Here is a 22,271-nt window from a genome sequence, read left to right on the forward strand (position 1 = left end):
TGAAATTTTGAAAAGAAAATGTGAAATTGGCATTGAGAAGGGTTTGAAAGTATGACATTTGTCTCATTATCTGGTAGTTTTCTCCTGAAATTTTGAAGAGAAAATGTGGATTTGGTGTTAAGAAGGGTTTGAAAGTATTGCAACCTTTGGGAAGTGACCAGTCAGGAATAATTTTGTTACATCATTGGAATCCCTAGGAGAAGTTTAAGTGGTATATTCCTATGAAACCAAAATGGTATTAATGAAAACAGCCAATTGGGTGTCCTCATCTCACTGGTGAGCAAATACGGCTAAAAGTTAAGAATAACAAGTAAGAAATTGAAGTGAAAACAAGCAAACTGCCAGAGGCACAGGAAAACGTGTATAGCCTTATCTCATGTGTTTTACTTTTAGTGTCTGAGTGAATTTTAGACCAATAAGAGAATTCAGCAGTGTAATTTCACCCACCATAAAAAATTCCTTTTTTTTTCTGAATTCTCCTGAAATGCATGCTTAACTCACAAGCCCGAGATGTGCTGATGAAAACTGAATTTAATCTAACCAAACAATATTACATAAGCATCACAACTTTATTCAATGTACTTTCTAGGCTTGAGATGGTCATGTGAGAATAAACAGAACTATCAGCAATTAAAGTACCATGTACATTCTAAGGATGACAGTAATAGGAATACATTGTTGGTCAGAAGTTTATCAATTAGTGGAGTTAAAAAGTGGTCAGTGATCATCATTTCCTACCCTTACCTTCTGCAAAAATATCTCATCTTGTTCTACAAATTTTAGAATAGTTTTGTACATATTAAGTCTTTTCAAGAGATGATAAGCTAAGAGACTCACACAAGACTCTGTTACTAATAAAAGTAATTCCTTTTCAGGTTATTTTTAGACTCACATTATCTCATCTCTCAGAGTAACATCACAATGCACTCTGTGTGTTTCTAGGATTTGATCATAGTCATTAATAGCATGGAAGCCACATGGGTTGTTCAAGTGTGATTTAATCTCCTTAATGCCGCAGTTTAAACTAACTTTGGAGCGTTTCCTGAAGGCCTGCTTCTTTGTGGTAGATTTTATTGTTAAAAGATCTTTCTAAAGTCTGATAGATCAGTTGTAACTATCATGCAAAACAGAAACTTAACATTCCACTATCTAACGATAAAACTTACTAAAGACGTTGTAGACCATCTAGATGTACCTTTCAAGAAAATCTCTCTTTTTATCCTCAAATGCATGCTGCATTCTTCACCTTCAGTGCATTATTTAATGAAAGGCAATCAAAGATATACAGTATTTGTGACATGAAACTGGCTTTATCCAGATCCTCCTGAGTTTCCAGGACAGGGATTCCCTTGAGTATGGGCCTTATTTTTGTGGGGGGAGTGGGGGGGAGGACATGGGATTCACCCTCAGCTTGCTCCTCTCTTAGTTTGGAGTTTTTTAATCTCAGTTTCTAACAACAGAAGCACCTGATGCTTAATACAAAGGAAAAGTTACTAGTTTAAGTAGCAGAAAATGCACACAAGGAATGTATGTACAGGTACTTTTCATCTTCCTACTCCATGCAATGTTTACTATTCAACCAAAACATTAATTTCAAAAGATTACATTTTTAAAATGATATTTTTCCAGTGTTCTTGCTTCTTCCAGAAATTTTCATTCATTTGACAACTGTCAGGCTTGTCATAGTTTACAGACCAACCACTTCCTTAATCTGTAAATTTTTTCAAATGTACTAGCTTGGAGATGTGTTTCACTGTTGTTTACTCTTCAGTTGAGCTCTCTTCTGGGTGATGGCCTGGAAACCTGATTTGATACTGGCAACAGATCTTCTTGATCCACATGTTTCACACTGAATGAAAAACAATCTAGTTTCTTTCTGCAGGATGGTGTCTGGAGATCTGCAGGTGTTACATGTGACATACTCCTCTGTGGGAGACACAAACAAGGAGGATTAACCCTTTAACTCCCTGAAGTGATTAACAACTTCTCTATACATTACCTTGCAAACAGGTGATGAGAATACACAAACTCATCAGGCAGAAGTTGCTATCTTGATCTAACACCAAATCCTTGTAACTTATGTAAAAGGAAATATGTAACAGCTTGAGAGGAGAGTTAACAATCAGATCTTAGCGAGTTAGAGGGTCAACTTGCTGAAGTTACACTGACACAATTGATTAATAGGCAAAGTGTCCTTAAAATTTAAAAATGCCTTGATGTAAATTGTAATTAGACTTATCAAATAATCAATGAGGGAAATTGTATTGATACTATACTTCACTATCCCAAACAAGGGTCATGCCATTTAAGCATAGGAACTTAGGGTCAAACTTTGGATGGAGTATCAACAACAATTGATTCTAAAAATATTATAACTGCACTTACTGATGTATCTTCTAAGCACATTTTCGATCATTTTTTGTTGGAAACGTCCCTTAATGATAAGTTGATTATTTCCATCGATTGAACCACTGCAAATAATTCAAACAAAACCAAATCAGAATTACAGAAAGAAAGTCTTGCAATAAAATTTGTGTAAATACGTTAAATGAATTCTAATTCTCAAAAGAATTCAGACTCCATGACTCAACTGCCAAAATGAACTTCCATTTTTTTAAAAAAAACTTGCTGCCTACAACAGTGCAGCTGTTGTTACACATTAAGAGTAAAACAAGATGGACATCCATACCTTGTTCCTAACTCTGCCAGGAGAAAGGCTAAAAGATGTTTTGGTTGTCTGTGTAAGCTGCAAAAACAAAAAAATTTCATCTTCTTATATCTGAATCAACGAGACCTTTTCAAATCTTTAAGGCATTATGGACCCAATGTGGAGCACATGGCATAAAAATCTAAAAATTACTTTTTGGCAAGTCTCTTAGATGTCAAAATTATCTTGAGCTCTTGAATCTCCTAATAACCATCAATGCACAATATTACATTTACTTTATTAAAATATTTGGAGACACGATGCCTTAGCTGTTACTTCCTTAGACTTTGAATCAAAAAACTTAGGTTCCCACCCCTGGTAGCATCACTCTAATGCCCTCTGCTGTCAGACACTTTGCTCTCTCACTAACCCTCTCTTTGTGCAGGAGTGTAAATGGATACCAGTGAACAGTAACAAAATGACAAAATCTGGGGAAGGGGGTTCTTGGACTAACATCCCATCTCAGGGGGGAGGAGGTAGGGAGGATGAAGTAGCAATACTCATGTCTCTTCATGCCACCTAAACCTAGTTACTTTATTTTTCAGTCCTTTGGCACTTTTGGCTCTCAAGCTGATCTTACCTTAACATTCTTACAGCTGCATAATGACTAAGTTAAACTTGATTACAATAACCTCAAACTTTCATCCACATACATTTTACAGATGTCTGTGAAGTTGGCAAATGATGTCTTTTTGGTTCCTATCCTGACTACTTGTGGTGGTTTCATCACAAACTTCTTTTTTTCTCCTGTCACCATTTCAGGGTTTTTAGCTCGCATAATGTCAAACACTCTGGTCAACAACTGTATGTCAAAAACCACGGATGAGTGAAACAATGTAATACATTCACGTAATCATTTACCAATGTTGTTAGCTAAATAGTACAATTTCATTTATAAGATCTTCCAGGTGTGAAATCAATTTTTTTTCTGATAGCCACTTGGCTCCTAAATTTTTCAAAGTGGTAGCCAATTAAAAAAAAAAAGGTTGCCATTTTTAAAGACAAACGTTGATGCTCACCTAAATCCAAGATGGTGTCTAGTTATCAATCAAGATACATATGCTGCATTTTGGAAACAAACTTAACGAGAAAGTTTGCAGTGGATTTATCTTTTTAAATCTTGTTAATTCACCATATCTCAAGGTAAGGTTATGATGAAGCATTCTAGTCGCCAATTTGGCGATTAATTTTCAGGATTTGGTTGCCAAAATGAAAAATTCAATTGCATTGGTGCCTGTATTGGGCACGATTTCACACCCTGTCTTCTGTACAATCATAACAAATACCTCTTCATATGTGTAATCTCTATCATTCCAGGCAGGCACATTGTCGTCGTTATCATCTAACATATCTCCTGGGACAAAAAAGAATTATACTTGTCAAATTCACAAAATCAAGTGTTACATTATAACATCTATGTTCAATACTTCTTTGCACTTGTAATTTAGCCGTAAGCTTGTCATCCAAAACTAAAATAAACTTTACCATCATCTGCATCAGAATCTGCTCCATTTTCTATCCCTTTGGACTCAACTTCGTTCATGTCTGTCTCATCCAGAACCTATTGAAAAATATAACATATCCAAGTTAAAAAAAAAGAGCATTCTCAATTTTTTTCTCCTCACAAAACAACAACAACAAATAACAAAATGAGGGAAATTTACATTTGTAAGGAATTCAACAATCTTCTTGAAGGACTGGCTAATTTCAAAAACCTGTATCCTCATAAAATGCAGTTTAACATATATATGTGTCAACAGAAATGTCCGCAAAAACACAAAGGGCTCAACAATAAAAAAAAATTCTGAGGTTGTGCTTGCTTTTAGGGCAAAATTGAACAGCTTTGAATTTTTGAAAAAGAAAGGTACTGACAATGTCTTAGCTAGGATATTTACTGCTCCTGGATGATCAGATTTCTATTAAAACAATAATGAAAACTATGACAGAACTAAATGAAAGATAATAAATTACAAACCGGCTTCTTCTTTTTCTTCTTCTTTTTTGTGGAAAAACTGAAATCAAGGTCGTCTTTAGTTTCAGCATTGTTTTCCTTTTCCCCATCATTTCCTCCAGTTTCTTCTGTTTTGTTTTCACTGGCTGAATCCTGGAAATAAAAATTTAAAATGTTCAGCAACTGAAAAAAGTGCATCTGCAATAAAATTGAGCAAGCATGAGCACAAAACTAATTCAAGATTTAAGGGCAAATTTTAAGCATGGATCAATGAATGAGTTGTCAGTAATCAGATCCTTCTGTTTGCACCAAGATTTCTGGGACTGTCACAGGGCAAGTCACTAGAAAGAAATGCATGGCAAAAGGTTGTTTTGTTGTCCGGAAAAAAGGATTTTGGAGAGAGATCATCCTCTTTTTGCTCCTGTTTTAACAGAAATGAATTTGGGTAATGTTGATACAAAGGAAGTGTAAGTATTTGTTTGGAAAACTACGAAATATTTATTAAAATCTATCAAGTAACTTTTCTCCATGCGTGATGTTTATTGTGAAATTGGTACATTTCCTTGTATCAACATTACCCACCTCCATTTCTGTTAAACAGTGGCAAAAAAGCATTGATCTCTCCCTCCAAAATCTTTTTTATTTTTATTTTTTATAGACTTTAAAAAAACTTTATGTCAAATTTTTCATTCTAACAACTTGCAAAATTAGCCCGGTGGCAATTCCAGAAATTTTTGCGCAAACACAAGGATCCAATTACTGGCAACCATTCATTATTGCATCAGCTAAGTCTGTCACACAATCACATACCGGAAGAGCATCCTCTAGACCCTCCATATCATAGGGCTTCTTTTTCTTCTTTTTCTTTTTCTTCATTCCAGAAAAGTCATCCAGATCCAAAATATCTGCAAGATCACATACATGATAATTAGTTTTGTAAGAGATTGTTAAATGAGAGATATTCAGGGCAGTGGAAAGAAAAGAGTCCTGCTAATAAATGACTGTGATTGTTGATAGTTGTAATTTATCAAAACTAGATACACAGGAATCTTTGCCCTGAAATTGTATGTTTACAACTTGTTTGTTTTTTCAGATATTTATAATGAATTGTTTTAGCTAAATTACGAGCAATTTTGGATTAATTATCATTAACAAATGATTGAAATCAATTAGTCATTGAGTATATTGTACAAAAAGTTCCTTCTCTTCAAATCTATTCAAAATCAATTTATCCTCAAACAATTTACAATCAGCTGGCATCTAACTGCAGGATCTCCCTCCCTAAGAGCTAATATGTCTAAAGATAAACTTTTGCACAAGTAATGTAAAAGGTAAATAAATGGAAGCAAGTACAAACTCTACCATTGATTGAGGCTTCTTTTTTGAAACTGGTGTTGAGCAATAGCCTCATTTGACAGACAATTTATGAATAGAAAGATGACATTCTTCGTTGAATGACACAGGTATACTCAAAAAAAGAACTCTAAGAACTCCTAACAGCCTCAAACTACTACTTTCTACCACTCAGCTGTAAAAAACTCTTGGTTGGCTAGGCAGTTTAATGAGATCTGTGATGAAGAATTTACCATCTTCATTAACATCGTATTTGTGCGAAAGCATCACATATTGACACTCCTATCCGAGCAGTATGCAGGAAGTAAATGCATAATCTTGTATCTTTGTTTTGATTCAGACTACCTTCAGGGAAATTCAAGCTGATAAGTTAAGTGCCATTAATAACTGAACCATTTACTTTTGGGGGGATTTGGGCTTCTTCCTTGGAAATTCAAGTTAACAAAGATATGTGCCATTAATTACTGAACCATCTACAGGAAAAACAATAAAACTAAAGGGCAATCTGTGTTTCCTAATTCACCCTCCGGTCTTATATGTACAGCTATTAATTTTATGCTTATAAACTGAAAATAAATAATTGAAAACTGAAATAAATAAGACTAGAGATCAGTCGTTTCCTTCTCAAACTGGGGATATCGCAGCACTTTTATTTAAAAAAATTATGTTCACACCATCAGCCATATTACAAATCAATGACATAATAATTGCTGATACAAAATTCTCAGGAATAAACAAATGCTGCTCCTTTTGCACCGACTCCAGCAATCTCTTGGATGTACTGTAATTTTTATGAATGATCAACTGGTGCTATCGCACGCAATAAATAGTCTTTCCCGATCATAATTTTCATCATAACGCATTAGGCATTCTGGTGTTTGCAATCTTGATCTGAAAACTGGGTTAAATGATTCAAACGTCCTTGTAAGACAAACGTCAGGTTGAGCTCAAATCAAGAATCTCGCGAGACTAAACCAGACCTGTGTCTATGAAAATTGTCCGCAGTTTCTCGGATTTGTGGATGCTTAAAACTTAAGAACGGAGACAAAAGTCCGTGATAGAGATCAGTCTGTGCTAAATCTACACATTCTACATAAACATCGAAAGAGATCACGACATTCAGTTGTGTCTTAACTTCATAATCATGCATGCCTTTTGAATCAAATATCATGTATCATCAATTTTACCTTTGTCTTCTTTTTCTTCTTTCTCCTCCACAGTATTTTCCTGATTTTCCATTTCATGAGTATTCTCGTCCATATTTGAGGGAGTACTAGGCTCCTCAAGTGCATCAAGATCAAGAGGTACCTTCTTCTTTTTCTTCTTCTTCTTCATAGTTGGGTCGAACATCTACGATTTTCAGAGAAATTTGATAGACATCGAATCAGTTTGAAGTCCACTTCTTTCCATAACAGCTCCACCGATAAGCGAAGCATACTTACCGCTTCATCCTCGGCCATTTTGACGTATCAATTCACTGAAAGATAGACCTTTTTGTAAAAAATCAAACTGAAAATTCCTCGTTGATGTAGAAGATTTTATACTCCACATGCAAGTTGCGTCAGCCATCTGCGCATGAGCAAAGGCTAAACTCGTTTCCAGTCATCTTTAGCATAAAAAAAGAATTTTTCTTACGAAGTCTCCGTTTTTACGAAGTCTCCCGAATGCAGGTCAAGTCTTCCGCTTTCCCGCAAAATTCTGAATGGAAACTCTACAGGCTAAGTTTAATCTGAAAGTGTCCCAACAAAAGAGTGTGTATATTTTTTTTCTTAAGCCCACGTTCGTCACAATACGAAAAAAACATCTTTCTCTAAAGGAGAGGGAAATTACATAATTTTTACTACAATTAAAAAACAATTCAAACTAATTCATCATTTTGGCGAATTTTTTACCCTTGTCTGGACTTCACTTCCTGGGTCCGATTTAGAGATTTACACCAGTTTTGTTGAGGGAGACTGGGAAGAAGGGATCAATCAGTCAGAAAATTCAGCAAGGTTGGGCGATGATCTGAGTTCAAACATCTCCATATTTCATGTTCCCAGAGACTTCGGATAACTAAGCGAAGAAATGGAATACCAGGTTAAAACACTTCAATTTTTTTGTATATGCATCGCTAGTTTCACTAGACACGATCCTTCAACCAAATCCATGCTTGACCAGTCTACAACATGATGAAAATCGATAACAGTCGATAATGATAATGGATCAACGGCGATGAAAGATGAAACATTTTCCTGCGATTCGCCATTGATTAACAATAGATACAGAGTTTCGCTATCGACTGATCGTGCTGATATCGATTGTTCTCGGTTACGTATAGGCTTTCGTCGCAAGTCGTCGATTTGATGGGAGGAGCTGGTAGCGCAAAACAGGACAGTGGACACTGAACTCGGTAGAAATCCGTTAAGGGGCCCCCATCCATGAGGAAATGCCTGAACGCAAATTCATTTTAAACGCAAACGAAAATGAAAAAATGACCGATATAAAATAGATGGCTACAAAGAGATGCTTTCCTTGAAGTTGTAAGCTGGTGGAGAGACTTAAAGCAACTAACTCATCCGTATCACTCAAATGTTTGTCACATTTCTCTCCACAATGAAATGAGTGGACTAGATACGACAAACGCCGGTGACTGAAGCATTTCTAATACTCAAGGGTCGATTTCCTATGTTTCGAAACAGAAAAAACAAATGCTACGAGTGAATATTTATTCACCGATCAGTAATCGCTATTGGTATCGATGATTGGTTTCCACTGATTAAGTAATAAGGCCAATAGAAAATTATGGTCTATGTTACACTATCTCTCGCACGAGCGCGCGTGGTCTAACGCAAGCAAGCTCTTTTTTCCGTTAGCAGAGAGAACAACGCGAGGGACAGATGAAAGCTCCAAACGAGAGCGTTCATATCACCTATCAAATAATACTTATCATGGCGTCTGAGGTCTGAGAAACACTTAATTTGAAAAACATAATAGGTTAATTGATGAAGAAATAATTCTTAACGGTCGATTACGAATTTTACGTCATAATAGAAAGCACGAACTTCTGAGAAAGCGCCAAACCCAGTTTCAGATAAGTGCTGTCTTGACAATGTAACCTCCACGCAGAAAATAGTTGTATGCGGCAGAAAAGACGTTTGCCTCAGGAACCGAGTTTCAAAAGGCAGGCGATGGAGGATAGTTTCGTCTTTTCGGACGAAAAATACTCGAAAGATGTCCTGAAGCGATTGAGTGGATTGCAAAAACAGGGGATTATGTGCGATGTTAGAATCACAATGGACGGTGAAGAATTTCAAGCCCACAAAAATATTCTGTCGGCAAGCTCAGACTACTTCTTCGCTATGTTCAATGGAAATATGAAGGAGAGCAAGCAGAGGGAGGTTACCATCACCGGGGTTGATAAAGACAGCATGAAAATGATACTGGGATTTATTTATACTGGCGAGATTGTGTTAGATTGGAGCAATGTAGAACCGATCCTACAGGGCGCCAATCTGATGCTAGTGCAGTCTGTAAAAGATGCTTGTGGGCGTTTCCTTGAAAGTCGACTCAACGTGAAAAACTGCCTTGGTATTCAAACTTTAGCAGAAACCTACGCGTGTCCAAAATTATGGACAACTACGAACACTTTCATCTATCAGAATTTCCTTCACGTGGCCGAGAGTGAAGAGTTTATGAATTTGGACGAGAAACAAATCCAGACTTTATTACAAAGTGACGAGATCTCAGTGGAAAACGAGGAAAAAGTTTACGAAGCTCTTGTCGGTTGGATAAACTACGATTTGGAAAATAGACGGCCGTTTTTTCCCTCATTAATGGAAGATATTCGCCTGCCTCTTGTCCCCGTACTATTTAGTTGATGTGTTGAGCACGAAGAACTCTTCAACACTTCCCAAGGATGGAAGGACCTATTACTTGAAGCACAGTGGCGCTTATCACTTTGTTTACCCAGACCGTCGCCAGCATCTCGACACCACTAGAACGCGAACCGGCGCAATTACGAACGTTTTCACGAGATTCTCATTGCCTATGGGCGGGCACTGAGCAGACTATCATAATCAAAGCACAGGTAGGTTCCAATTCTCGTATCGTAAACGAGACTGTAACTGAATTGCATAGGGAACACCATCGAAAACATAACTAAGACGATCAGAGTGTTTCAGAGTCTTTAAAGAAACTTCAAGTCCTCCTTCCTCTTGTATCCAAACCCAACAACTACTAAATCGATTAAAAAAGTTTTTTAATTTTTTTTTTTCCCTAAATTTTGATACTATAATTGATAAGAAAAAGTCCTCGACATCTTTCAATGGTTCGACTACATTTACAGTCCCCCTGTGGGCACAATTAACGCAGTGTAAAAAATTTTCTCAATTCGATATGACGTGTTGGTGTTTTCGAATTTCAATTTTTTCTCGTTTCCCTCACCCTTTGGAAAATTGTTTGTTTTCTTTGTATATTCCCGACGTCAACGCTCATCAGATCTGGTCGTTTGGTCAATCGTATTTGCAAGACCTTGAAAGTCAGCATTGGGGTTAACGTGGACGCTCTCGTGAAAACTTGTTTTCGTAGGTTGAGTTGAAGTTTTGTGAGCCGAGTTACATGAGATATATATTAAAAGAATTCGACGGATTGTATCTTTTTTTTAACTTGCAACACACCTGTAGAATGCATCGAAATGTTTTCAACTCTTTCTCTGTTTTAGTTTTCGGCTTCACCTTAGTACCCAGGTATGGTCCGCCCTGCCACGGTTTACAAAGGATCGCGGGGTATCATGGCATTGCAAGTTTTGTGGAGGACAGCTCTACGTGACTGGAGGTTATTGTAACGTCAACTCTGAGACACCCTCGACATAGGGAACGAACTAGCGCGTTTGATGACAATTTCCTTGATAGAACAGGTCCCCTGTGCAAGTCTGATTCCGTTGCAAAATAATTCAGAGAGTTTGTGTGCATTCACTTTTGGGAGAATTTGGCTTTCGTTTCAGACCTATACTTCAAAAAAGTGAATTGCAATGTTCTTTCAAATGGTTACTTTTATTCAAAAAAAGGAATCAGAGGGAATCGTCCCTATGACTTTCTTTCTTTTATTGTTTACTCCAGCAAAGAAAACCCCTTTTTTCCACTCTTATTTTTACAAAACTTAATCCATACCACCCTGATACAGATTTCCTTTACTGTGATTGATGCATTAGCTGCGTTATTCTCCACTACTCGTTCTGGTACATTTTGTAAGTCGGACAGTTCGCTGTAATTGGACAACCTACTCAATCTGGACAACTGAAGCATCCAATTATACTTATTCCTCTCCAGCCAAATCCACCAATCACAGATTTTATCACTATAACCATAACACAACCATTTATCCTAAAAAAACTGAATTTTCCAAAACTGAGGAATTTTTGTATTTAGACATTGTCTCTACGAGGTATAATTGTCAGTTGTTGTTTTCGGAAATTGTATGTTTGTAATTAATTTTTTGGTAAATCATACTCGTGAATTGCCAACTGTGACTCACGCTTCGCGGTCCGTCCCGATTTTCTCTATCACTTGAACGATTACAGACCGAATTGACTTCACTCGGTCCTATGAGCATTATTAATTGTCTTCTGCAACGATTTTTTCATTCTTAGCCCAGAGATATGAATGTACGACAGAGGAGTGGCATAACATGCCCAACATGGTGACAAGAAAGTAAACACGGCTCCGTGGAGGTAAGATGGTCATGTATACATTGTTGGCGGCTATGACGGTCAAAACACGCTCAATTCCATAGAATGTTACATCAGTCTTCAAGCAGGAACGGTAATAATGTGTGGGTATTACGTGAGACAACACAGTTAGAAAGAGGAACAATATTCCGTTAGCGTTCATAGCTAAGCGTTCATAGGGTAAGCGTTTTGGGATTTCATTGATTCGAGGTCACTGGTCCTAAAGGACGTACAGTCACCAAACAACCTTTAAGACTTATTATGAAAACTCTCATCACCTTCGCAGACGTCAGAGCTCCCTCACACAAGCTTTACCAGCTCGCCAGAATCTAGAGCCTGAAGTCACAATCTTTTTGTTAGTTTCAAGTCAAGACGACCTTCTGGACTTAAGGATATGGTTTTTCCAACTTACAAAAAAAAAAAAAAAAAAAAGAAAAAAAATAAAAGTCGGCGTCTATACTTTTCGTCTCGCAATCACTATTATGTCGCCTCATCGGGATAGGGGCATAATGGCCGAAACCTCTCAAGGACAATAAATTCTACGATCCACTTAATTTATTAATTTAGTATCTTGTATTTGTTAACGAGGGCGCACCAAGTCTCCCATGCCGACAAGAGAAGATGTGTCGCCGCGGTAGCTCACGGGAAGTCTATTTACGTCATTGGCGGCCATGATGGTTCCAGTATTTTAAATACAGTCGAGTGCTATGACACTACAAGGTAAATAATCCTGTTTTGAAATGACTTCACTACGAATAGGCGTTCGGTAAAAATATTTCTCGTGGCTAAAACAAAATCATTTCCATGTGAAAAGAGAAACGTAACTGATACATCACGGCTTAGAGCGGGAAACATGAAACCTTTACACGCAACCGCCGCACAAGTCAGGAAACCAAAAACAATTAACGTCGCCCTATTAGTTAGTTTTGGCTTTTGATGAGCTAATATTCAAGTAGTTCCCAGTAATTTTAGTCAGTATACTTATTACTCATGGACAAAGTTTTGTTGCCTTGCTTGAAAGCGTAACATAAAGAAAGATCTTAGTTTCCTCAGGAGCCATCAATGGGAGCCTCTATCTCCTATACTGATAGGCCATAGATTTAACCCTATCACGAGTAGATTTATAAATAAAAATGCTTCCGGGGAACGTTTCGAGTTCCAACATCTAATCAAAAGAAGAGAGCTAGGATAACCCTATCGTTTCGCGTCCAAAGATCCCTTATGGTTGATCGGCTCCCGATTTGCTAGAGGAACTGTCGCCTTTATTTGAGGAACTAGTTACATTAAAACTAAACCCATTGAGTTGAGTATAAATTAGACATTGATTTGGGTTTGGCCAAGGGGATCTAAAATCACAAAACATAAACATCTGAAATGTGTCCGAAATCTTCATTGTGTTATGGAACAATCGCAGTGAAGATCAAGAGAAGTGAGTAACCCATCAAACTACAAACTAATAAGTTTACGTTTCTCGTACATGATTGGTTTGTTATCCCGACAAGATGACACAGATTTCTTATATTCAATGCGTTCCGATTTCCACAGTATTCGAGACACGTAGACTGGCGTTTGATTGGCCCAACAACAGCGACATCAAATATGCCACAGCATAACTCTTTCTTCAATCTCGATAGGGATTCTTGGAACTCCACAGAAGTTCAACCGATGCACGACAGACGTTCTTTTCCAGCGCGCTTGTCGTGGACGACGAAATGTACGTGTTAGGCGGTTACGATGGTAACGACACTCTCAGATCGGTGGAATGCTACAGTTTTACGACGCTTGAGTGGACTCAAGTGACTCCCATGTGCACGCCCAGGTCCAACGCCGGAGCATGCGTATTTAACAACAAATTTATCTCGTCGGGGGATGGGACGGGATTAGTTTGAACTCGGTAGAATGCTTCGACATAGCTACCCAGGTGTGGCAGCGCATGCCCTCCCTCCCCCGACCAACAACTGGTGTGCGATGCTGTTTTTTATCCTTCCAGTCTACGAGCGAACAAAAGCAACCCAGAACGAGGCAGCCGCGGCCATAGGTGTATTATATGCTAGCGGATTTTTGCTCCATCTTGCCTTAAAAGTAATCTTGTATTGAAGTGTTTTTTTGCAGTGTTGCATAATTTTTTGCGCGGGTTCGTTCGTAGACTGAAAGACTATCTTACCCTTTTTGTAAACAAAATGAAATTAACATTTCGTTCTCGATAAGTTGACCATGAACAATTTGACTGTTTTTGCTGCGAAGACCGCATGGCCTTGGTAACTTTGCAATAAAAAAATCCGTGTTGTTGTGATAGTGACAAACAAAATGGCGCACAGAAATCTGGTTATAACCAATAAATTTCCTGGCTTTTCTATTTAATTATTATAAATTATTTTATGTTTTCACACTAGACGGTTATTTACCCATCTTCCCCATGCCATGCATGAAGGGTATAAGAGGCGACTTTCGGTTAATTTACAGCTTGCCTCCTTCACAGAGCTAGAATGGTGCCACCCCCTCCCTTCACCACCGCTGCATCTAAGGCACATCTGTTTCTTGCTAATGTTGCTTTTCCCTGCACGATTTAGCTTCCTTTGAGGGATGACACACTAGGAGACTGACCAAAATTTACAATTAATTAAGTACAACCTTAGTCAAGTTCAAGCGAATCATTGACCTCAGCGTTCTCCACAGAGTCATCATCGAGTGACCGGGAAACATTCTCGTCAGCTGTTTCATTTAAGGGTAATGAACCTTCCTCCCCTCTCGTTAGAGTCGACGACGTATTAGACTGCATCTGCTCCTCGGAGCTGATTGACTGGACACCATCTTTAACTCCTCGAGTGAATATCATTTTTTTTTATGTTGTCTGAGACTTCCTCCATTTTTCTCGTTCTACCAACGTCATCATCTTTTGAATGGACATGTTCTCTCAGTCCCGGTTCATTACTAGCTTCTGGTCCATTTTTCAAGTCCTGTTTAAGATTCTCTTGTGACTTTTTCCTTTGACCTTAGACGGTTATTCGCCTTAAACGAATTAGTAGTTGCCTTGACGTTTTCTGAAACTTGCTGACGACAACGCGTGAATTTGAGACCGACGGCCCCTTTTTAGCTTGTGCGCCACAACCCTTTACAGAAAAGAGCTTGTCTCTAACGATTCGCTTTGACGAGGTATTGTTAATATCTCGGTTGGTACCTTTTGGTACTGGCGGCCTGGAAACTAACGGGACCTTTCTTATGGCGCCAGATGAACTTGGAGCCGACGAGGGCCTCGCATTAGAGCTACTTTGAGTCCATAAAGACCTTGTGCCATTACTAGATGTTACAGTGTGTTGATGAGAGCTTTGAGAAGAGGTTTTTGATGTTTCCCTATGCCCTGATGCTGAGGAATTTTGATAAGATCGTGAATTAGGTAGAGAGTTTCTATCAGAGCTCCTTGACAACGAAGAAGACGCTCTCGAGCTTCTCGACGGCATTGAAGCCTGAGATGAGGAGGGTCTTTTTCCAGAATCACTGCTTGTCGCTGAAGATATTTTTCCACGGACTGACCTGACACCGCTCCCATCAGTCGAGGGCCGTCCTGAGGAAGGCCGCATGTTCGTAGGTGCAAGTCCGATACTATTTCGGGAGCTCCTACCCGACGTGGGCCTACTTTGCTGAGAGCTCCTGTCAGAAGCAGAGTTCCCTCTCCCTCGTCCTGTCGTACGAGATTCAGTTTCAGCTCGTTGAAAAGATCTCATAGTTGATGGCCTGGCGGACGCCTAATAAAAGAGACAGGAAATAGGAACAAAACAATGAGGGTTGATTTAAGTTTCCACACTTTTTTCAAACAGTTTCAGAACTCAATATAGGTTGTTGGTGACAATCAGAGAGCCCGTGGGTTTATGGCACAACCGATAAAATGTGACAGGCTTACTTGCGGAAAACTACGTAATGCAATTCGCGTACGAATTACATCAACTCATCACACTTTCATTTCTGAACATATCTCCAGCTCCTTGCCTTTAAAGCCTGCATCATCATTTCACCTGGTCTGAGCCCTATGCATGTCATCCAGTTTACGAGGCAGTTTAAGCAGAGACTTGTGTCGTTTTTTGACAATGACACTTGTAGCTTTGTTGGAATTTTATTGCTCACCCAATAAATTTGGTTCGACTTTCGTCCACTGGAATTGAACTTACTTGAAGAGAACTTGGCACACTTCTCCTCTTTCCGTTGGAATTTCACCTGAATCAGACAGACCACTAAACAACGCACCTGTAGGACAAAAGTAAAATTAAGCTTTTCGCCTCGTCTTAGAATTGATCAAAAAAAGGGCATCACGGGAGCTTGAAGCCTGCTCTGTTAAAAAGTTCGCACTTCAGAAGGGATATTTCATTGAACAATAACCTGGAAATTAGGCCCTCCGTCGCCATAAAACAAGATAGGCAAAGCACACTGACAAGACAGGTGTTTCTAATCAGATCTTACCTTCCTTTACCTCGCGTTGAGTAGAAAGCTTTAATTTTTTCCATCCTTCCGATCGGGTTACTTTAAAAAGGTTGCATCTGATAACCTTGACACAGTCTTTGTGTAAATTGACCACAAGATCAGTTACTTCCTGGGAAAAAATTAAACACGATGTTGAAGATGAAACGGCGAATAAAAACAATTTTAGGGGAAAAAAGTGGGAAGAAAGTGTAGAAGACACCAATATAGTAATAAATAGCTAATAACTTCATTATCGACTGTAAACCAGGTACAACTTCTTCCATACGGTGTAAATTTTTTTTCCAAAATTGCTCAGTCACGAGACTTATGAAAATAATTTCAAGTTCAGATAGATCGCGTTCAAGAGTTATTCCAATGGCGATTTAAATTGAGAAAACTATGAACAAATTAGGATTCGAAGACGGATTATTTTAGACAAATTTGTAGACTACGAAAGATGTAATTTTTGAGCTGGTTCGTCTAATAGTAAAACAGCCCATAGATTTATCACAATTAAGGAAATATCAGAGTTTCCCTGAAGGATTTACTTCAGTTTGAACTGGAACTCTAAGAGAACGTCCAAACCTCCGAATAGCATTCCTCATCATTCTCCTGTGCCTTCACTTTAAGGATCCTTTGTAGCTTGAGAAGGGCCCTTAGGAGGTCGCAGCAATTTTCAATGGTCAGGTTCTTTTTAATCGCAGATAGAATTTTTTCTAAGACAGGCACTGACCAACCTACCCCCTGAAAGGTTGAGAGAGTCAGTCAGTCAGTCAGTTAGCTAACCTTTAACGGCATCTTTCATCCAGCCCCCAAAACAATCAATCAATCATTAAATCAGTTAGTCAGCCAGTTGGTATGGTGTTCATTCACTTAATCAATCCATGTGTGAGTCAATGATTAACCCTGTCACTTACTAGTGCTGTCAGGTTAAATTTACCTTCAGGATTTCATGAAAGCTCCTTTGATCAATTAAACGAAAAAGTTTTGAGTAATAAACAACAGACAAGATTCTTGGACAGCAGAAACAGCCAAGTGAACAGGCTCAGTCCACTTGACCAGTGGTGTACATGAAGAAAGTTTGTCACAGTGATTCAAGACTTCTATGGCTGATGCTACGACCTGCAATCAAGACAATGTGTTTTGTTACTCTACCTTTAAATTATTAGGTACTGAAAAATATGCCAGCTGCTTTTGGCATGTAATGTAGGCAATTACATAATAAGCTCAGTTATGCATGCATTCTGATTGGCTCTCACTTATGACCTATTGGAGGACAGACATATAGATGATGTCATCATTAAAAATTTCTAAAATTCTTTATTATATAAAACAAATAGATTCCGACACACGGCAACTTGGAATCTATTTGTTAATTAGAGAACTGTTACGCCTTCTACTGTTTTTCAGTTTGGTTTTCAGAATATGAACTGGGTAATGTATACAAAACAAATATTTTGTGTTGGAGAATGGTGACCCAAAGGTTTTTGGTGATGCTGTGATTCAACTCTTTTTGTGATTCAATATGTGTACCACTTGTACGACAAAGCAAATAACAGAGAGCAGTAAAAATTAAATTCCAGCCATTTTGAAAATCAGCCCAACATTGAATAATCATGTTCTAATCCTTGCTAAAATGTGGAAAAATGCATATCTTACAAAGCTCCTCTGAATTTCAGCCAGAATTTCTTCCTGAAGCAGCTTAGGAAGGGAAGCGAATCCTTTGGTACCCAAAGTGCGATCAAAGTGTTTTGCCATCCATCTGCAAAAAGGACATTTAAATAATCAACAAAGAGCATGCACACATTAAAAAAACATGACAACTTCTTTTAAAATATCCCTTACTTGATGCAAGATTTCTTGAGATCAGTAAGACTAAACAACTCTGATACTTCCAAGCACTCAGGAATACCAGTCAGACATTCTGCACAGGGCTGGAAAAACAACAAAAGTGGTGTCATTCTTTTCTGACTATGTCACAAAATAAAAAGAACTATTGTCTGATTATCTCACCTTATGAAACATATGACACTTGTCAATTTTCAATGTACAATTAATGATTTCTCTGAGTCCTTCCAGCCCATACATGTCTACAAGAGGAAGTGCATCACTGCCAATGAAACAGAAAACAGTCAGACAACATACTGTATTTTGTTTGCCAAACCAGAAATACCTTGACAATAATTCTCAAGAAAAATGTAACACACAAAATAAAAGAGTATAGTAACTCAATCTTACACAATTTTTTCAATTTATGATTCCCTAACTCCTTTTCTTAAAAATACTAGCAAATTCTATAAATATATCAATTGAGATATAAGCGATCCTTGCAGCTATGAACACTACTGAACTTGTAGTTGAAATGAGACTTGAAAAAATTCAGGCCCATACGAGATTTGAACCCATGACCTTTGCGATACCATATATTCTTAAGGCGTCAGGCATCTAATGCAGACTGTAATCCTTTAAAAGAGTTAAAAAACATTTTATTCACCATATGAGTGCAAAATCACCCTTCACGTGAGCTGTTCCTCCATAAATATACTTCAGGACGGCCATGAAACCGTTATAATTCACACTAATTAAAAATAAAATAAATTACACTAATCAGTTGGCTCTAAACAACCACCAAGCATGCACACTATTAGCTCAAAAACTCTTATTAGACTGTCTACAATCCATGGGTGACTATTCTCATAATGGCTGTTTGAGTTATTCAAAGTGCTTCATCCAGGAACTTAACAGACCCCGTTTTGGTTATGAACTTAGAGCCTTTCAATATAGGGTCCTGCCCATGAATTGCTGAGCCACTATTAAAAGCGGGTGTCTTATTCACAAGGAAGATTTTTTGCGGGGCGGGGGTGGGGGGGGGGGTACGGGGGCAGGGAGATGTCATATTTCATTAGAAGTTGTGACTCACCCTATAAGAGGAATCTCTTTAGTTTTTCCTTCAATCCAGTCACCATAAAGCATGGCTGAAAAGTAATTTGAGCGTGCACACAAAATGGCTCTAGCAAAAAATATAGAAAATGTTTTGACTAACAACAAAAATGAAAATAACACTGCCACACCTCCATATTAAGCACTCACTTGTGGGCTTTGATTTTGTCTCCATTGACAATAAAGACAACATCAGATCCAACTTCACTTATTAACAACTGAAGTAATTCTTGACCAAGAGTACAACAGCAACTCTTGAAATCACATAAAGGAAAAAACAGAAGAAAACAAAACTTTGCATTTCAGCACTTATTGGTTGACAAATAAATGAACAAAAAAATTGCAGGTCCTTCAGAAATGATAACAATGTGTAATTCTCATCTACCTTTAATTCATCTCCTAATGAGTCATCCCCTGGTGGACCAATATCTGATACAAAAATATATATTATTTAGAAACTTGAGTATGGCTGAGTCATTTATTATTGTGGGAATTATACTAGATGGGCACCTCACCTTGTGGATCACTTATAAAATAAATTGTAAACATAACACTAAAATCTATCAGAAAAAATGTACAGAATGGATTCAGTAAACACTCCAACCATGCAGCCCAAATGACTGGAACCTATACTCCATAGCATCAACCGACTAGGAATACTGCTACTACCACAGCATAGAATGCTAACTCATCGTCTGTTAACTTCTAGCATTCTTTAATGTACCCAGAACCCATTTATACCCAAGGGTGGAGAAAGGTACTGTGTGTGCAAAGTATTTTGTCCAAAAATCAATGCACTGACCCAGGGCAGGTCTTGAACTCTGACCTCTCAAACCAGAGTCTAGTGCTCTAACTGTCAGGCTTCTTCACTTCCCATATCAAAGTGATTTCTCTCAGCCTTTTTGTCTTCATCTGTCACTTAAAACTGTTGCTTTTTGTCTTTCTTTGCCAATCTTCAACTACAGATTTTAATCTTACAAATAGCTTCTGAAGTTGGTGATCATTTCCTTCATTCTTGTGACCTTAATGTGTGATTCAGGGATAATAGTGTTGGAAGAAATTATATGCCAGTTAAATTTAATATCATTGTTGATTCAAATGTATAATTTTAAATTTTAACTTCTAAATTACCTAGTTTGGTTTTGAAACTATTCTCCAAAATTCTACCATCTGTTGAAGTTAATTCATCCGTCAATTCATTTGTTGTCTTGATTTCAGCAACCTGTTTATTCAAGAGACAGCTTGAGTGTGTTGTATGTGAATCACTTCCAATTCCATCTGCATTGCAGTCTGATTCAACATTTTCCTCATCAATCACATTACCAGGGCCATCAACTAAATCACTACTATGCTGATTTTCCTCCAAATCATGTTGTTGTTGGTTTACATCTGATAGGTAAGTCTCTTGTATGTTACCAAGGCTAACAGCAAAATGATCACAGAACTCTGGACGAGAATCAAGTCTTTCCTCAAAACTCAATGTATCCTCCATACAACTTGCTTGTGGTAGTTTGGAGTCAGAATGACAATCATTATCTCTAGGTCCACTAGTTTCTTCTCCTTTAGAAGTTCCCTCTACAATGCCATCACCAACAGTTCCTGACCCATTACCATCCATGTCGCAATACGACTGAGTACAAGTAGCATCATTACCATCAAATTCCTCTGGCTTCGCTTGTAATCCTTCAATACCATCTTTCCCTGCCCAAACCTCTGGCTGGATATTGTTTTGAAGATGGTCTATATCATTTTCAAATCTTTTATTGAAACTGTCTTCTTTACATGTACCATCCACAACATGATCAATCCCATCTACTAAGCTTGGTATAGTCTCTTTTTCCCAAGGGAAGCTTGATCCATCGTAGTCTTTAAAATCATCTTCTGTATAAGCAGACCTTGAGAAAAAACAGAAAAAAATACAGTTATAATAAAATGGTGGTGACAGTTTCAACCTTAGTTTAATATAAATAACTTAACTAATAATAGTGAAGCTTGAAAAGTTTTAATCTTGATATTACTTACATTATAAATGACAAGAAGTAAGTTCAATGCTTTACACACTCTGGAAATTTTTGCATAGATCATTACCAAACCTGTAAATATTTTTTGTTCTTGAAAATATAGGCTAAAATTTAGGCTAAAATTTAGGCAAAGACCATCTCTACCTTAGAAATTTCTCAAACTCAATGGCCTCTATTCCATTTATTTGAATGCATGTTTGGACAGAACCTGCGGAGGCATATCTTGGAAGAAAATGTTGACAGAAATTTGGAGCTCTTGCTCTGAGAACAACTGTATGGGCTTGAAATTCAACATTATTTATCATAAATGTGACATCACTGAAGGATGAATCTCCAAACAACCTGAAAGTGAAAACAAACTATATGTAAAAAATAAGAAACTGAATGATATCCAGCTTGTTTTGAATTAGTTTGCTATGTATTCTCACCCAGATTCACTTCATTAACCGTTAACACCCTAACATCCGCATGCAAATTCTCCATACTGTTCTCTGTACATTTCCTATGGTACCGAAAGGAAGAATAATTTGTTCACTAATCAAGAGTCTCTTGAGTTGCCGATTATTCCCTTAATTCTCATGACCTTACTGCTTAATCCAGCACTGATACTTTAAAGAGAAATCAGATGCTAGTCACTCTCAGGATTAATGATTAAAGGGTTACGTAAAAAACTGTGTTTGATCGAGTGACTGATGCATTTCATAATTGTCGATCCATCCTCTTCGGAAAAAAGAAAGTACAGACAAACCATTTTGCAATTTTTTTTTATTATGTCTGGATTTTGGACAGATTTCCTCCTAGGGAGATCAACAAATGAAATAGATTTGACGCTTCACATCGACAAACTGTTTTATGCTAAGACCATTAAAACTAATCAGCTCTACAAATGTAAACTTCGATCTTGGACATTTACCTGGATAGATCTGCGATCAGATCTCGCTTAACGGCTTGACGTAGCTTTTCTCTTGCATTTTCTTCTCTTTCCTTAAAAGCCTTGCTCTTCAAAAACGACATAGCGTTCATCGTTTACAGGCAGTCGACATAGCTGATTCAGCAATATGGCGAAGGAAGGCGACGATGTCAATTTATGCCAGGCGTACTCCCGCCATAATAACTCGGCTGAGTCCCGCTCTGTCACAA

General features: G+C 37.8%; 3 protein-coding genes and 1 pseudogene across 4 annotated transcripts; 1 reads left to right on the top strand and 3 right to left on the bottom strand.

Moving 5' to 3' along the window:
- Positions 1–550: 550 nt before the first annotated feature.
- On the bottom strand, positions 551–7,577 carry LOC131797723 (eukaryotic translation initiation factor 2 subunit 2). 2 transcript variants are annotated; one of them, XM_059115390.2, is made up of 10 exons: positions 7,454–7,577; positions 7,199–7,361; positions 5,469–5,563; positions 4,683–4,811; positions 4,193–4,268; positions 3,994–4,058; positions 3,361–3,509; positions 2,690–2,746; positions 2,386–2,471; positions 551–1,926 (listed from the first exon to the last, which is right to left on the bottom strand). In XM_059115390.2, exons 1-10 carry the CDS (start codon positions 7,469–7,471, stop codon positions 1,751–1,753), a joined length of 1,014 nt encoding a protein of 337 aa, XP_058971373.1. In that variant the 5' UTR covers positions 7,472–7,577; the 3' UTR covers positions 551–1,750. The 2 variants fall into 2 exon arrangements, with proteins under 2 accessions (XP_058971373.1, XP_058971372.1); XM_059115389.2 differs by having other exon boundaries at positions 3,994–4,061.
- A 1,604-nt stretch (positions 7,578–9,181) lies between these two features.
- On the top strand, positions 9,182–13,772 carry LOC131797737 (kelch-like protein 18; annotated as a pseudogene).
- Positions 13,773–14,026: 254 nt separating this feature from the next.
- Positions 14,027–22,221, bottom strand: LOC131797686 (BTB/POZ domain-containing protein 8). The gene is given in 16 exon segments (XM_059115351.2): positions 14,027–15,461; positions 15,882–15,957; positions 16,171–16,300; positions 16,756–16,914; positions 17,111–17,148; positions 17,151–17,292; positions 17,830–17,932; positions 18,016–18,104; positions 18,184–18,280; positions 18,665–18,748; positions 19,091–19,180; positions 19,261–19,364; positions 19,496–19,539; positions 20,242–21,005; positions 21,276–21,473; positions 22,045–22,221. Coding segments are annotated over 16 exon segments (2,253 nt in total). The 5' UTR covers positions 22,155–22,221; the 3' UTR covers positions 14,027–15,436.
- LOC136279645 (uncharacterized) lies at positions 14,712–15,296 on the bottom strand. The gene has a single exon (XM_066163584.1). It carries the CDS (start codon positions 15,294–15,296, stop codon positions 14,712–14,714), a length of 585 nt encoding a protein of 194 aa, XP_066019681.1.
- Positions 22,222–22,271: the final 50 nt, after the last annotated feature.

This window comes from Pocillopora verrucosa, chromosome 3 (genome assembly GCF_036669915.1).
Source record: "Pocillopora verrucosa isolate sample1 chromosome 3, ASM3666991v2, whole genome shotgun sequence".
Classification (NCBI taxonomy): domain Eukaryota; kingdom Metazoa; phylum Cnidaria; class Anthozoa; order Scleractinia; family Pocilloporidae; genus Pocillopora; species Pocillopora verrucosa.

Excerpts from the sequence above, each read along its gene's own strand:
- LOC131797723 (XM_059115389.2), bottom strand. Across the intron at positions 4,062-4,192 it reads AGATTCTGATGCAGATGATG|GAGATATGTTAGATGATAAC; the intron begins GTAAAGTTTATT and ends TTTTTGTCCCAG. Across the intron at positions 1,927-2,385 it reads TGTGCTTAGAAGATACATCA|AGGAGTATGTCACATGTAAC; the intron begins GTAAGTGCAGTT and ends TGTCTCCCACAG.
- LOC136279645 (XM_066163584.1), bottom strand. The coding sequence starts at position 15,296 with ATGCGGCCTTCCTCAGGACGGCCCTCGACTGATGGGAGCGGTGTCAGG.